Source organism: Pinus tabuliformis, chromosome 7 (assembly GCF_031772625.1).
Source record: "Pinus tabuliformis cultivar Carrire ecotype Pingquan chromosome 7, CPIR1, whole genome shotgun sequence".
Classification (NCBI taxonomy): domain Eukaryota; kingdom Viridiplantae; phylum Streptophyta; class Pinopsida; order Pinales; family Pinaceae; genus Pinus; species Pinus tabuliformis.
Genome location: NC_142293.1, coordinates 240880953 through 240893922, shown reverse-complemented (window position 1 = coordinate 240893922; position 12970 = coordinate 240880953). Strand labels below are relative to the sequence as shown.

Genomic DNA, 12970 nt, shown 5'->3' with positions numbered 1-12970 from the left:
TGGGTTGTTTCTTCTTGATCAGGGCATGCTTGATTGATTTCTTGCTTTTACAGTGTCTGTGACCTGTTTGCTTCTTGGGCATCAATTTTGATCTTTTGGATCCGTTTTGGATTTTTTGTTTTTCCTTTATTGAGCTTTATATACACACTTTTCAGAGGATACAGTAGCGTATACATGCTAGTTTCTTCAAAGAAACTAATGTATACGCGAGTTTCCTTTGTTTCAGTCACGTATACACGCTTCTTTGTCTTTGCACAATCTCGTATACCTTATTTTGAATAAATTTTTCAAAATATTGGAGCCAATTAAGATTGTTGTCTGGTGGTTTTTGTTGTTTTCTAGTCATTCACTCTCAATTTAGCTCTACTTTCATGCAAGTTTTCAGTTTCTAATCTTCTTCCTATTGAAAAACCTAGTCAACCTTGGGTTTGCTTTTTGAGTAAAGTTTCAGTTTGGGCTTTGGGTTCAAGGCTTCTTGTAGAAGTTCTTGGTTGTTCTGACTTTGTGGAACAAGAAATTGGTTGCAGTTTTGTTTATAACCCAACTTTCAAATTGCTTTTCTTTGCTTTTATTTTTTGGTTGACCTATTTTGTTTTTCATGGTTTTTGAGCCTCTTTGGCGATCTTGAAAGTCTTTCTTGGCGTTCTTTTGGTTTGCTGAAGTCCTTTATACTGTTGTTCAGATCAATCTATGCAAGTTTGTAGTCCTTTTTCGTTTCAAGTTTTACTATATTAATGATGTGCTTAACTTGCGAATTTTGGGACTCTTTATGCTTGTTTTTGGTCTTGGAATTTTAGTAGTCTTTGTGTTCTCAAAAACTTCTTTGCCCGATTCTTTAAAAAAGAAAAAGACAAAAACATCGTTCTTGCCTTTCTTTTTCTTTTCAGTTTTTTTGATCTGAATAGAAAATGGTATCGATCCATGGTATTCATCCACCCATGGAATTTACCCATGGTATTGTAAGTGGCATCCACCCATGGTATTGTAAGTGACATCCACCCATGGTATTCATTCACCCATGGTATTGTGATATCCACGCATGATATGTATCCACCATGGTATTGTAAGTGACATCCACTCTTGCAATTCAATTTTTTAGATCTTGGGGGCCTCCCCCAAGATCCGAATCATTTTTGTTTTTGGTTTTTTCATTATTTTTGAGCAATTGTGAACTTTTTTCGATTGGTTTTGCTTGGTTTCAAGGGAAGTTTGTCATTGAATTTGTGCCCTCCTTGTAGTCAAGTTGGCTTATTGATCTTGTGAAGGAACACATTTTCTTATTGTATGAGCATCCATAGAATATTGCACCATCATTATAGTTTGCACTACAGGATTAGCCTTTTTGTTAGATTTTGAGTGTGTGGAGCGTGACTCCGGATTTCTAAGTCACTATGTTATGGATGTAACAGGCACAATTAATAGCTTCTGCCTAGAACTTCGAAGCAAGAGATCGGAATTGCATCATACAATTTTCCATTTCCTAAAAAGACATGTTCTTCCGTTCAACCCTTTTTCTTCTTTTTCCGCATTACCAAACACCTTTCTCGCTTCACGAGAGATCAAAATATCCTATCCATATAGAAAGTAGTGAGCCTGTGAAAGCGTGAAAGAAAGACGTGAAAGCAAAAAAGCCTAAGCCAAGACCATTTGGTGGACCGGGGTTGTTCCCATTGCTCCACCGCCCTTGTGAACATCCTGAATGTATTAAAGAAATCAAGCTATTGGTAACCTACGAGAACCCTGGTCTCGATCAAATGCCAAAAATGGTGATGTTACTGGGACGTATTCTTTAGAAGGAGACACTTGTATGATGAGTCATAGGATTTATAAGTATGAGATTGGAAACTGGTGGGAAAAGTTCCATTCCGATCCAATGTTCAAGTTGGCATCATTCGACCGAGAATGTTTCCCATAAACACGAGTGAGGTGGGTAACAGCCAAAATCTGCTATTAGTTAACAAGACAAGATGAATCACAATGACAATAATATCACCTTTGTAGCTTGACCAACCCAAATAATATAATTCAAAATGATAAAAATACATTATTAGTCAATAAAACAAGATTAACCACAATGACACTAACATTACCTTCTTTAATTTGACTAACCCAAATAATTTAATTCAAAATATGGTAAAAAATGTCTATAATCATAACTTGATGTCTTGAGAAGATGCCTTTTAAATAATTTAAGTTGACGAGATAAGATGAACCTTTATAACATGAACACAATCTTCTCAAACTTGATCACTATACTACTAGAGATAGAAAGGAGGAAAAGTAAACAATATGATAATTATTAGGATTATATATATTCACTGAAAGTGTTCATAAATAACCCCTCAAATTATTTGACTTAGTATCTATTACATGTTATTTTCACTTTTTAGTATATGCTCAATTTTTCATGCAATTTCATCTTTTAATATATGTGCAATCTTTCTAACTTCACTTTTTAATATGTGCTTGATCTTAGTATACAATTTTACTTTCTAATATATATTTTATTTTAACATATGCTTGAGATGTAAATGTTTGGTAAATGAATTCTCAATAAAAGACTATTTCATTGCATTACACTTATTTTTTCAATTAAAATGTGTGACTATTAAAATATAAAGTGCGTGCCTATAATGAAATAAAATGATAGAGTTTGAAAAACACACTCCTATAATAATAAATAAATAAATAAAATGAATTAGTGTAGATTCATCTTAATTGTGATATTTGTTTTTATATTCCATCTCTCTTGCCTTTAATGAGTTTGAGATTAAATTGGAGGTATATTGGTAGTTTAAATTTCAAAAAATCTTCACAAAACTTTCTTTGGATATGACAAAACAAACAAAGATTTCCACAAAGGAGCTTGGGCATGAATAGTGAACACTGTCCAAAAATAGTCTATAAAATAACAATGATGATGGATGAGAAACTGCACAATAAAGAACTAAATAGTCTATGAAATATCAATGATGATGATGACAAAATACACAATAAACTAGTGTTTTGATTTGATGACAATATTATTAGGGAAAGAGTGGACGAACAAGAGGAGTGCTTCAATAATGATTTGTAAGAAGAGTTATTATGCAAATGAGTGTCAATGAGAATTTCATTATGTAGATGAAGAGAATACTTTTTATTAGTGTAGTTAGGTGTTAATGTTCATAGAGTGCAGGTGGTGGAGAATTTCACTGATTAGTGTGATCACTGATTAGCCACACTGTGATCATAGAGTGAAGGGCTAGGTTTTTGCGAGCCTATAGTAAAGGCCTTTGTGTAGGTTGTAGAAGATTATAAGAGGGTGTAAGTTGTAGTTTATGCAAATGCTACATAGTAGAAGATCATTGAAGACTTGTTCTCATTTTTCTCATTTCTAGACTAAGAGGAGTGACAATAATGTGGAAATTTTGATATGTGAAAAATAATGTGAATTTGGAAATTTCACCTCAATCTTGTGGTTTCCTTGATCTTTTCATGTAAGCTTTTTGTATTTAGGGTTGAATTTAAAATATTAAATTATAGTGGAAAATATTTCACTTTTTAACACAATTCAAAGGTAGCCCAAGAGAATAAACATTGAACAAAGTTACTTTAATGTAACAAATTTTCAACTTCAATCACATACTTTCCAAACATATTTTTGTTCTGAAAATAACTTATGACAACAACAAATCTACTATTTTAACTTATGTTCAATAATATATATGTCCAAATATATTTATATACATTTATTTTGAATATATATATATATATATATATAGATATAATTTTTTAATTTTAATATATTATTTATATATTTTAATAAATTTATAATAATATTTTTTTAAATAAATTTTATCCACAAATTTTAAGAAATCATGGAAATGTCTTAAAACGAATATCATATTATTTTACTATTTTATTTTGTTATTATTTTATTTTTTTTTGACAAGTTCGGTTGCTATGTATTAATTCTGAAAAAAGATGAGAGAGGCAGATTGCCATACATATAGTGCTTCTTGAGCATTGTGGATCCAAGGAATTACAAAAAAGTTCCTTTCCTTGATCCTGATTCTAGTGTTCCTGCCTATGAGGCTTCTTCTACTACTATAGATCCTTACAAACTGCAGACACCAAAATTTACAACTGCAAACCATAGCTAATCTATCTCTATGTGACTCATCTTCCTTGCTGTAGAATCTTCCGGGTTTAGATCTGGCTCGTTCAGTTTTGCACTGGAGGAGGATGACGCTTCTTTGAACTTTTTATCCATCATGTACCTGAGGACGGTGATCGATTCTTCGGCATGACTACATCTGTTGTGCAGACTGCTGAACTGCTCATGCAAAGAGTGAACTCTATGCAGGAAGAGATTCATCTCGGCTCGATACTTTTCATGTAAAATTCTGCATTGTTCATCGAATTTTGCTTCCAGATTCCGAACTTGGTCTGCATGCCTTGCTTCCATACTGCGCACTTGGTCTTCCAGGGTCCTCTGTTGCACGCGCACCTCCTCAAATTCTGCCTGCAGGTCACGGCAGTGGAAGCACTGTTCTGGCCGCTCCATTGGCACAGGGGAATGCCTATTTGTTCTGGACGTATCTCTGATGCAGGGGCGCTGGACTCGCTGCTTGCCACTAATGGCACCCGCTGAATACTCGGAAATCTTATGATCGGCACCTCTGGCAGAAAGGAAGTAGACAGAGGCGTCTCTGAAGCAATGATCACAGTCACAAAAAGCTTCTCCGGAATGAAGGATCCTGAAGCTCAAAATAGGTATATATAACGCATACATGCTGTTGAGGCGGGAACGAACCCGTCTGCGACTTCCAAAAATGGACCACACTGCCCAATGCAAATCCTGATAGGCACAGGGGATCTGTCTGGCGGGACGATTTCCCCCTGCAATTCGCCTGTTTCCCACGCTCTGAGTAGATCTCCCAATCCGAATTCTGATCAAAATCTTATCAACCATACCTGTTCTGTCCCCTGCACTGATTGTTTGCCGGTAGTCATAGATGCTGTCAACTGTGGTACGATGAGTGTTGACTGGATGCGTGTAATTCATGGAAGCGGTTGGAGAGAGGAGGTGTTATTGCAGTACAGGTTGCCCTTGGAGCGCTCACATGCCTTGTTGGCACACATGTCAGCCTCCTTATTCAGTCCACGGAGGATATGGTAGTAACGGACTTCTTGCATGGAATCGTGGAGGATTTGGTTCCTGTAGTTGATCTGTTGCAGGAGGATGTTCGGCGTGCTCTGCCGTTGCACCATGAGCCTGATGATGATTGCTGAATCCCCGAAGACTACTGCTGTTCTTATCCCAATCTTGATCAGTTGGAGGAGCCCTTGATACAAAGCCAATCCTTCTGCTCTGTTATTGGATAATTCTCCCAATCCCCATTCGAATTGAAGAATTTTTTCGCCATTCGCATTGCAGATTAGACCCCCTGCACCTGCTTGGCCCGGATTAGATTTAGAGGCGCCATCAAAGAACAGAAAGAACCTGTTGCAGTTTCTCAGCCAAGTTGCAAACTCCTCCTCCTTTAATCTCAGCTTCCATGTCCTGTGTGTCTCTTTCGTTTGCACCCTTCTTTGGCTTATCTCCTGAGCACTGGTTATGTTTTCTTGTACATGGCTAATCAGAATTCTCTCTTCGACGCTGCAGTTGGTGACCTCTATCTTGCCTTTGGTATGGGCTGTGATTGTCTCTACCGCTAAGATCCTAACCTTGTGACACATGACTCTGATATTGCAACTTTTTTCTTGAAAGATCTTGCCGTTACGGGCTAACCAGATTCGCCATAGGAGGGTTATTGACATGGTGTTCCAAATCCTTTGTGTCAATTTACTCTGCTTTCCTTTCCAGGGGCAGATTTTCTTCCAGCTATAAAGAGTGTCTGCAATAGATGCCTTAGGCTCCCATGGAGCATTCCCGAGTGATGCCATCGTTCTCCAGCATTCCTCAGCTACTGGGCAGTCTATGAACAGATGTTGTATTGTTTCTTCTGATCTGCAGCAGTTTGGGCATCGAGAGGGTCCCATTATGCCTCTTTTTTTTAAGTTTTCTGCTGTTAGAACCTTCCCTTTTAAAAGGAGCCAAATAAAGAATTTGATTTTGGGGGGAGCTTCCGCTCTCCATACCAGTTTCCAATGACTCCAAACATCCTGTGGGAAGATGTTGTCGCATAAGTATTGGTGCCCAGCCTTGGTCGTGTACTGTGTTCCAGTTGGGTCCCAACGGTAGCCATCTTGCTTGCCTTTTTGCGTCGGGGCTTTGCTGTGTAGGAGGTTCTTGAGTGCAGCAAGGCTGGTCTCTAGCTCTCTAGGGTATTCCGGAAATTCCCAACCTATCCATGCTTGTGAAGAATTTTCCCATTGTGATATTTGGGACAGGTACACTATTTCTTTAGTACTGAGCCAGTTTATTGCAGGGATTGCCTCCGTTTGTGATCCAATTGGGTGCTGTCCGAGAATTCTATCTGTAGAGAAGTTGACACTGTTCCCTCCTCCAGGGACCTTTGAGATATTTTGAGTCATGAAGGGTATGGCTTTCTTGCAGAGCTGCCATATTTTTGTGCTATCTCTGTTGGGAATATTTGTATCCAAAAGTTGTTGTCTCGTGTTGTTCAGATATTTAGCCTCTAAGACCTTCTTCCACCAAGCTGCGGGACCAGTGATCATTCTCCAAATTATTTTAGCTCCAAGAGCTAAATTCAGAATTTTTGGTGATCTTATTCCTAGCCCACCTTTTTCCTGAGATTGGATGACATTCTTCCAACTAACAAGGTTGAACTTTCTTTTTTCCGTTTTGCCTCCTTGCGAGAGGAAATGCTTGAGATCCTTTTCCATTTTCTGATGAAAGGCAGCAGGAGCTTGGTATAAAGAGAAGCGGTAAATGGGCAGAGAGGCCAAGCCTGATTTCAGAAGAACAAGCCGTCCTGCTGGGTTCAGCCACATGGTGCCCCATTGTTGGATTTTTCTCTTTATTTTGTCGAGGATTTCACTCCAGGTGTCAGATTTCAATGGTCCCAAACTTACTGGCATCCCAAGGTAAGTGAAGTGGTTCCAATTGAGCTTGTATGAGACTCCTAGAGTGCTTGCAATGCTGTGGATGGTATGGCTGGGAGTGTTCCAACCATATATGCAACTTTTTAACTGATTAACCTTTCCTCCTGAGTATTCCATGAATTGGTCTAAGATCTTCTTGAAGCGCCTTGCAATGGTGATGGACGCTCCTCCTATCAGTAGAGTATCATCTGCAAATTGGGAGTGATTAATATTTTTTGTGCCATGCTCAAATTTGATGCCGGTGATTAGGCCTATTCTTCGATTGAAATCCAGGGTTTGGCTAAGGGACTCAGCCAAGAGGATAAACAAGTAGGGAGACAGGGGACAGCCTTGTCTAAGGCCTCGAGAGGATTGGAAAGCAGCACACGGTCTTCCATTAATCAGAGGGGATATCCAAGGGTCCGAAATACAAGCTTTGATCATTGTGATAAAGGAGGAGTCAAAACCCATTCTATGAAGGACTGCAAACAGAAAGGAGTGCCTAACCCTGTCAAAGGCATTGGCTAGGTCCAGCTTGAGGACAAACCCTTTCTCCTTTCTACTTAGGCTGGAGTGAATGGCCTCTTGTACAAGGAGGATGGAGTCAGAAACGTACCTATTGGGGAGGAATCCCCCTTGGTTTTCGGAGATCAGAGATGAGAGATGAGGTTTGAGCCTGGAGGACAGGATTTTTGTGATAATTTTGTAAGATGAGTTGCATAAAGAAATTGGCCGAAATCTTGAAAAAGAGGAAGGTCTGTTCTCTTTTGGTATTAAAGCAAGATGGGTAGAGTTGGTGAATCCCCCCGTTGTGCCTTTATTTAGAACCCAGCGTATCATCTTTAAGAGGTCTTTCTTGATCATTTGCCAATACTCTCTATAAAAACTGATTGAAAACCCATCAGGCCCAGGGGCCTTATCTGGGTGTAGACTCCAAACTGCATTTTACACTTCTTCCTCTTCGACTTCTTTCTTGAGACTGTTATTCATTTCGTGAGTAACTTCCTTATTCATGTGCTGTAAAAAACTTGAGTAATCCTCTTCACTTTTGTCCTCAGTCAAAAGATTTTTGAAGTGAGTTGTGGCTGCTTCTTTTATCTCTTCCTGAGTATAATAACTGTTCCCCTCATTATCTTTAATTGTATTCATAGTGTTTCTGACCTTTCGAACTGTAGCCTGCTTATGAAAATAGGAAGTATTTTTATCTCCCTCCTGCAGCCAGAGCTGTCTTGACTTCAATCTCCATTTTATTTCTTCATCCTTTGTAATTTGCCTCAGCTGTGAGTATAATTTTGTTTCTCTCTCTTTGGCTTGTTGGGACAACCCAATGGCTTCTATGTGTTGCTGCACATCCTCTAATTCTTGTTTGATTTTCTTTTTGCTCACCTCGGGCTCTTGATAGTTGTTCTTTGCCCATTCTTTTAGAGCCTGTCTTGCTCTCTTTAATTTTGTTTCCCATATGAAAGTTGGGGATCCTTCCACATGTTGAGACCAAGCCTGCCAAACCACATCTTTTGCTGCTGGGATACGATTCCAAATGGGGCAATATTTGAAGGGAAGAGGTCCTAGCTGACATTGACTATGCAGAGTAAGCGTGATTGGGTAATGATCAGAGGCGGAGACATTGAGGATGTTCGACTGGCCAGTGGTGAAGGTAGATAAATAAGCAATACTTATGAGGAATCTATCGAGACGTTCCATAATATTGCCAACTCCTATTCGTCTATTGCTCCAGGTGTACCTTCGGTTCTTGGGTCTGATATTGACCAGATCTTGCTCCTGCATTATGTTTTCAAGTCGATCCCTGAAAGGATCGGGGTTGAAATTTCCCCCTCTTTTTTCGTTGGAATGCAACACCAGGTTTAGATCCCCTGCAAGTATGAGGTTGTTATCCTGCTCTTCTTCTATACTTGTTTCCAAAGTGTTCCAGCACTCTTCTTTCTCTCTATAATGATTCGGGGCATATATATTGTAAATTTTTACTGTTGTTCCATCTGTTTTGTTCTCTAGATTAACACAGATCCAATGCTGATGTATTCTGGAGGAATGGCAGCTCCATTTGTTGCAGTCCCACATTGTTAAAATGCCACCTGAGGCTCCTCTTGCTTCACTTGCACATCCACTGTAACGCTTTTGCTGGCTGATGACTCTATTGATTTCAGATTGGTCTTGCTTTGTTTCTTGAATGAGTACTATTTCAGGGTTTTCACTTTTGATTAGATCCTTGAGGGCTACTATCTTGGAGGGGTGCCCTAATCCCCTACTATTCTAGGATAGTATTTTCATCATGTTTTACTGCTTACATGGAGAGGTGCCCGCCTCTCTTTGCCTTTGTTATTATTTTCTTTGTCCGAGAGTCCAAGAATAAAGGATTCTATAGGAGTCTGGGAGCCCATGGCGATATCTTTCTGGGTGCTTTCTTCTCTATGCTGTTTGGCCGATTTCGTACCTGGCCCATGCTTTTTGGGGATATCACTGGGAGCTCCATGCTCCTTTGAGGAGCTTCTAGTAACTCGAGCAGAAGGGGTGTCAGGGGAAGGATGAGAGATTAGGGGGGGGGGAGGGATGAAGGGTAGGTTCAGAGGAGGGGATTTCAGGCTCAGGTCCTTCCTCAGAGAGGGAGGCAAAGGGATTAGAAGATGGAGGAATGGAAGGATCAGAGGTCCGGGGAGGAGATGAAGGGTGCTGAATAGGGGATTGTTGGGAGGAAGAGGAGGGGTGGAAGGGGGGGGGATGATGAAGGGGAGGGGGCTGTTGGGATGGGCCAGGAACATCAGAATCCATAGATTTGAGAGGAAGGGATGATTTTTTCCTTTTAACAGTTTCCCATTGTCCTTCTTGCTCTTCAGATTCTACATTAACTACTTTAGGGCATCTATTTGCAAAATGTCCATATTCGTGACATACCTTGCATTTGAAGGGTATTTGTTCGTAGTCCAGCTGCTGAATATGGCACCAGTCATCCACTTTCAGTTTGATTGCTTCCGGCAGTCCACGGCCCAAATCAACCTCAACACAGATCCGCGCACAAGCCTGCATGTTGTCTTTGGGTTCGCTGCGATCTATATATTTTCCCACCGTGTTTCCTATTGCTTTAACCAAATCGTCCCCCAGCAATGAAGAGGAAGATGGGGCAATCTGACCCAGACAGGAACTGCATTCGGAATATCTAGCTCTGGATCGAAATCCGGGGTCCATTTGTTGAGATAGAGGCCCCTAGAATCCATAAAATAGGGCCCGTTTCTGAAAATAAGGTCTTTATCCTCCTTGGTTTCAAAGTGAAAGGTAAAATATCCTCTGCCACAGAATCTTATTGATATTTTGCCCTGGATCTTGTCCGACCAGTTTCGCTCGACCCATCGTTGCACAGTTTTGGGAGAAGGCCATAGTCTTGTAAATTGCCCGATTAACCCTTTCTCAGCTAGGGAGAGGGCTGCCATGCGAGGGATGGTCGGAGGTAGAAGAACTTCCTGTAAAACATCCAGCTTCTTCACAAACTTAGATGCTGTTGGTCTAGGTCTTTGCGGAGGGAGAGATTTAACCAGAGATGAAAAAGCTCGTTGCAGCTCCGGATCCCCACCAGGCGGATCCGGAGGGTCCATGGCGCAGGTTCTTCAGACAGAGGCCGGCAACAATGGCAGTCTCCAGACGCGCGCGCGCGCACAACAGCAACTCTTTTACTCTATTTTGTTATTATTATTATTATTGAAATTATATATATATATATATATATATTTTTATTTTTATTTTTACTTTCAAATATTATATATAAATGATTTTTTTTTTCAAATATTTAAATATAATATTATTAATAAACTTGGGAAATTAACCTGGATGCGGGTGATTTAATGAGCCGTTAATGCCCATACGAGCGACGCCGGCATCGGGTATCATCGTGAAGCAAGTAGGTGATTTATGGCAGCGCATCAAATCCCATTAATGAGGAATTGGACGTACAGCATGCAGAGTAAGTTCTTCATGATGATAAGCATACGATTCATTTCAATTGCCCAGAGCTCGACATTATCTCTGGCTCATTCTAGCAGAGACATTCCCGGGCGAATTGGTTCACAGGAGTTAGGAGCAAAGTTAAGCATTTGGGAGCCATCATGGCTCCATAGAAGCCCGCATCTGGACAACCTCAACCATTTCATTGCGGTTCTTCTGGCTCGCATCTGGTATGGTCAATGTTTTTTCTTTTGGTATATAACTGTAATAGGTCGTGTTACGGTGTCTGTTGAAGCTGCTTGGGTAGGGTGTGGGACTCATTCAGACAATTCTGGAATTTATTTAGGGGTTCTGATTTCTATCTGTGTGGTGCTTTCCCTGGGTGTTCTCTACTCTGAGCACTGTTATCCTCTGTTTATTTCAAATTGGGGTGGGTCGTTATTCTTCATCCTTCAACCCTTTTGTTCACTCAGTTTATCAATCTTTGATGCTATGGCCCGACGTAGAGGAGTTTCCCGGAGGGGTAGTAGTTCAGGCACTCGTGGGGGTATTAGAGGAAGGGGAGGTCCTGTTCCACGACGCATTTCCCCGCTAGCTTCTGTCTCGCCGGCCTCACCGTCATCCGACCACTCTGGTCCGTCCCTCCACAGTTCTTTCCACTCCTCCCGTTTCACATTTAAAAGCAAGCTAAACAAGCCTACTATCTCTGCTATTATCACGGTCATATTCTCAGAGGAAGAAGATGACCTCACTGGCTCTGATGAACAATACATGGACAGGACTCTCTCTCAGAATTCTAAGGATTCTCAAGGAAGCATGGCAGAGGATATCCTCAATCTTCTAGAGGTGCAGCAGGCCGAAGGTCATGAAAAGGACGCGCATCTTCCGCAAACTCCTTAACACGAGGAGCTCATTCCTTGTGCACCGGCGCAGTTCTCAGGTACTCTTCTGTATCCGGTGATGCCTCCTGGTCGCAGTATTATGGATGTCGAAGACAATGTGATGATTGAATGGGTCAGCTCTCCGGGCAAAGCCAACGATGCCGATGCAGAACTACCACCTCAGGTTGAAACAATCAACGACGGAGAATGATGGAGCAGATCGGACGGCGGTGGACGATTTCGGAAGGCCCCTTTTTGATGAACTTTACGTCCCGAAAAGTCAGAAATGATGACGTAAGTAGAGAGCCACGTGTCAACAGGAGATTATATCGGGCTCGTTCATACGGAAACCGCTTGCTGGTCGACAACGGCCCGATATACTGGTGGTTTATGATAAGCGGTTTTGTGCTGCAGTTGTTGTCCGCGTCCGCTTTTTTATGTATAATTCTCCATCGTCGTCTAGTTTTTGGTTTTTGGTGGTGGTTTCTAGTTCTAAAGAGTCTTGGGCTCTCGTTTTTTATATATGTAAACAGACAGTTAAGAGCTGATGGTAGAATTTTTTTTGACAGAGGGCTGGCTTTAGCCCCCTCAGAGGTTCCAACCTCTTTGTAAATGTTTTCCTCTTTTATTTATACATAATAGAATAGTCTTTACTCAGGAAAAAAAAAAAAAAAAACCTTGGGAAATTAAATATTATTAAAGAAACTACATGGCATAAATTTATGATTTATAATTTCTTTTATGACATAAATCTTTGTAATTTTGTAATAATGTCTAAAAAAATTTAAATATTAAAAAATATATATTTATCTTAAAATATAATATATATATATATATATATATATATATATATATATATATATATATATATATGTATATATTCAATTAAATTTTGTAATAATCTCTAAATATTTGTAACTTCAATACGCTCTCCTTCAACTTTTTACATTCAAATATCCCCTTCAATTCTTACAACGATGTCAACATGTGGAGACCCAGGAAGGCCACTTATTTTTAACAACGAAGTACAAGTAGGAATTGTACTTCAAATTTGGAAGAGGAATAATGCATTTTAACACATGAAAACAACCGAAAAACTATTAGCGCAC

General features: G+C 40.0%; 1 protein-coding gene across 1 annotated transcript; it reads right to left on the bottom strand.

The window, feature by feature from the left end:
• Positions 1–7977: 7977 nt before the first annotated feature.
• Positions 7978–9108, bottom strand: LOC149246752 (uncharacterized). Its single transcript, XM_089442447.1, has one exon. It carries the CDS (start codon positions 9106–9108, stop codon positions 7978–7980), a length of 1131 nt encoding a protein of 376 aa, XP_089298573.1.
• Positions 9109–12970: the final 3862 nt, after the last annotated feature.

Coding starts and splice junctions, on each gene's coding strand:
- LOC149246752 (XM_089442447.1), bottom strand. CDS start 9,108: ATGTGGGACTGCAACAAATGGAGCTGCCATTCCTCCAGAATACATCAG.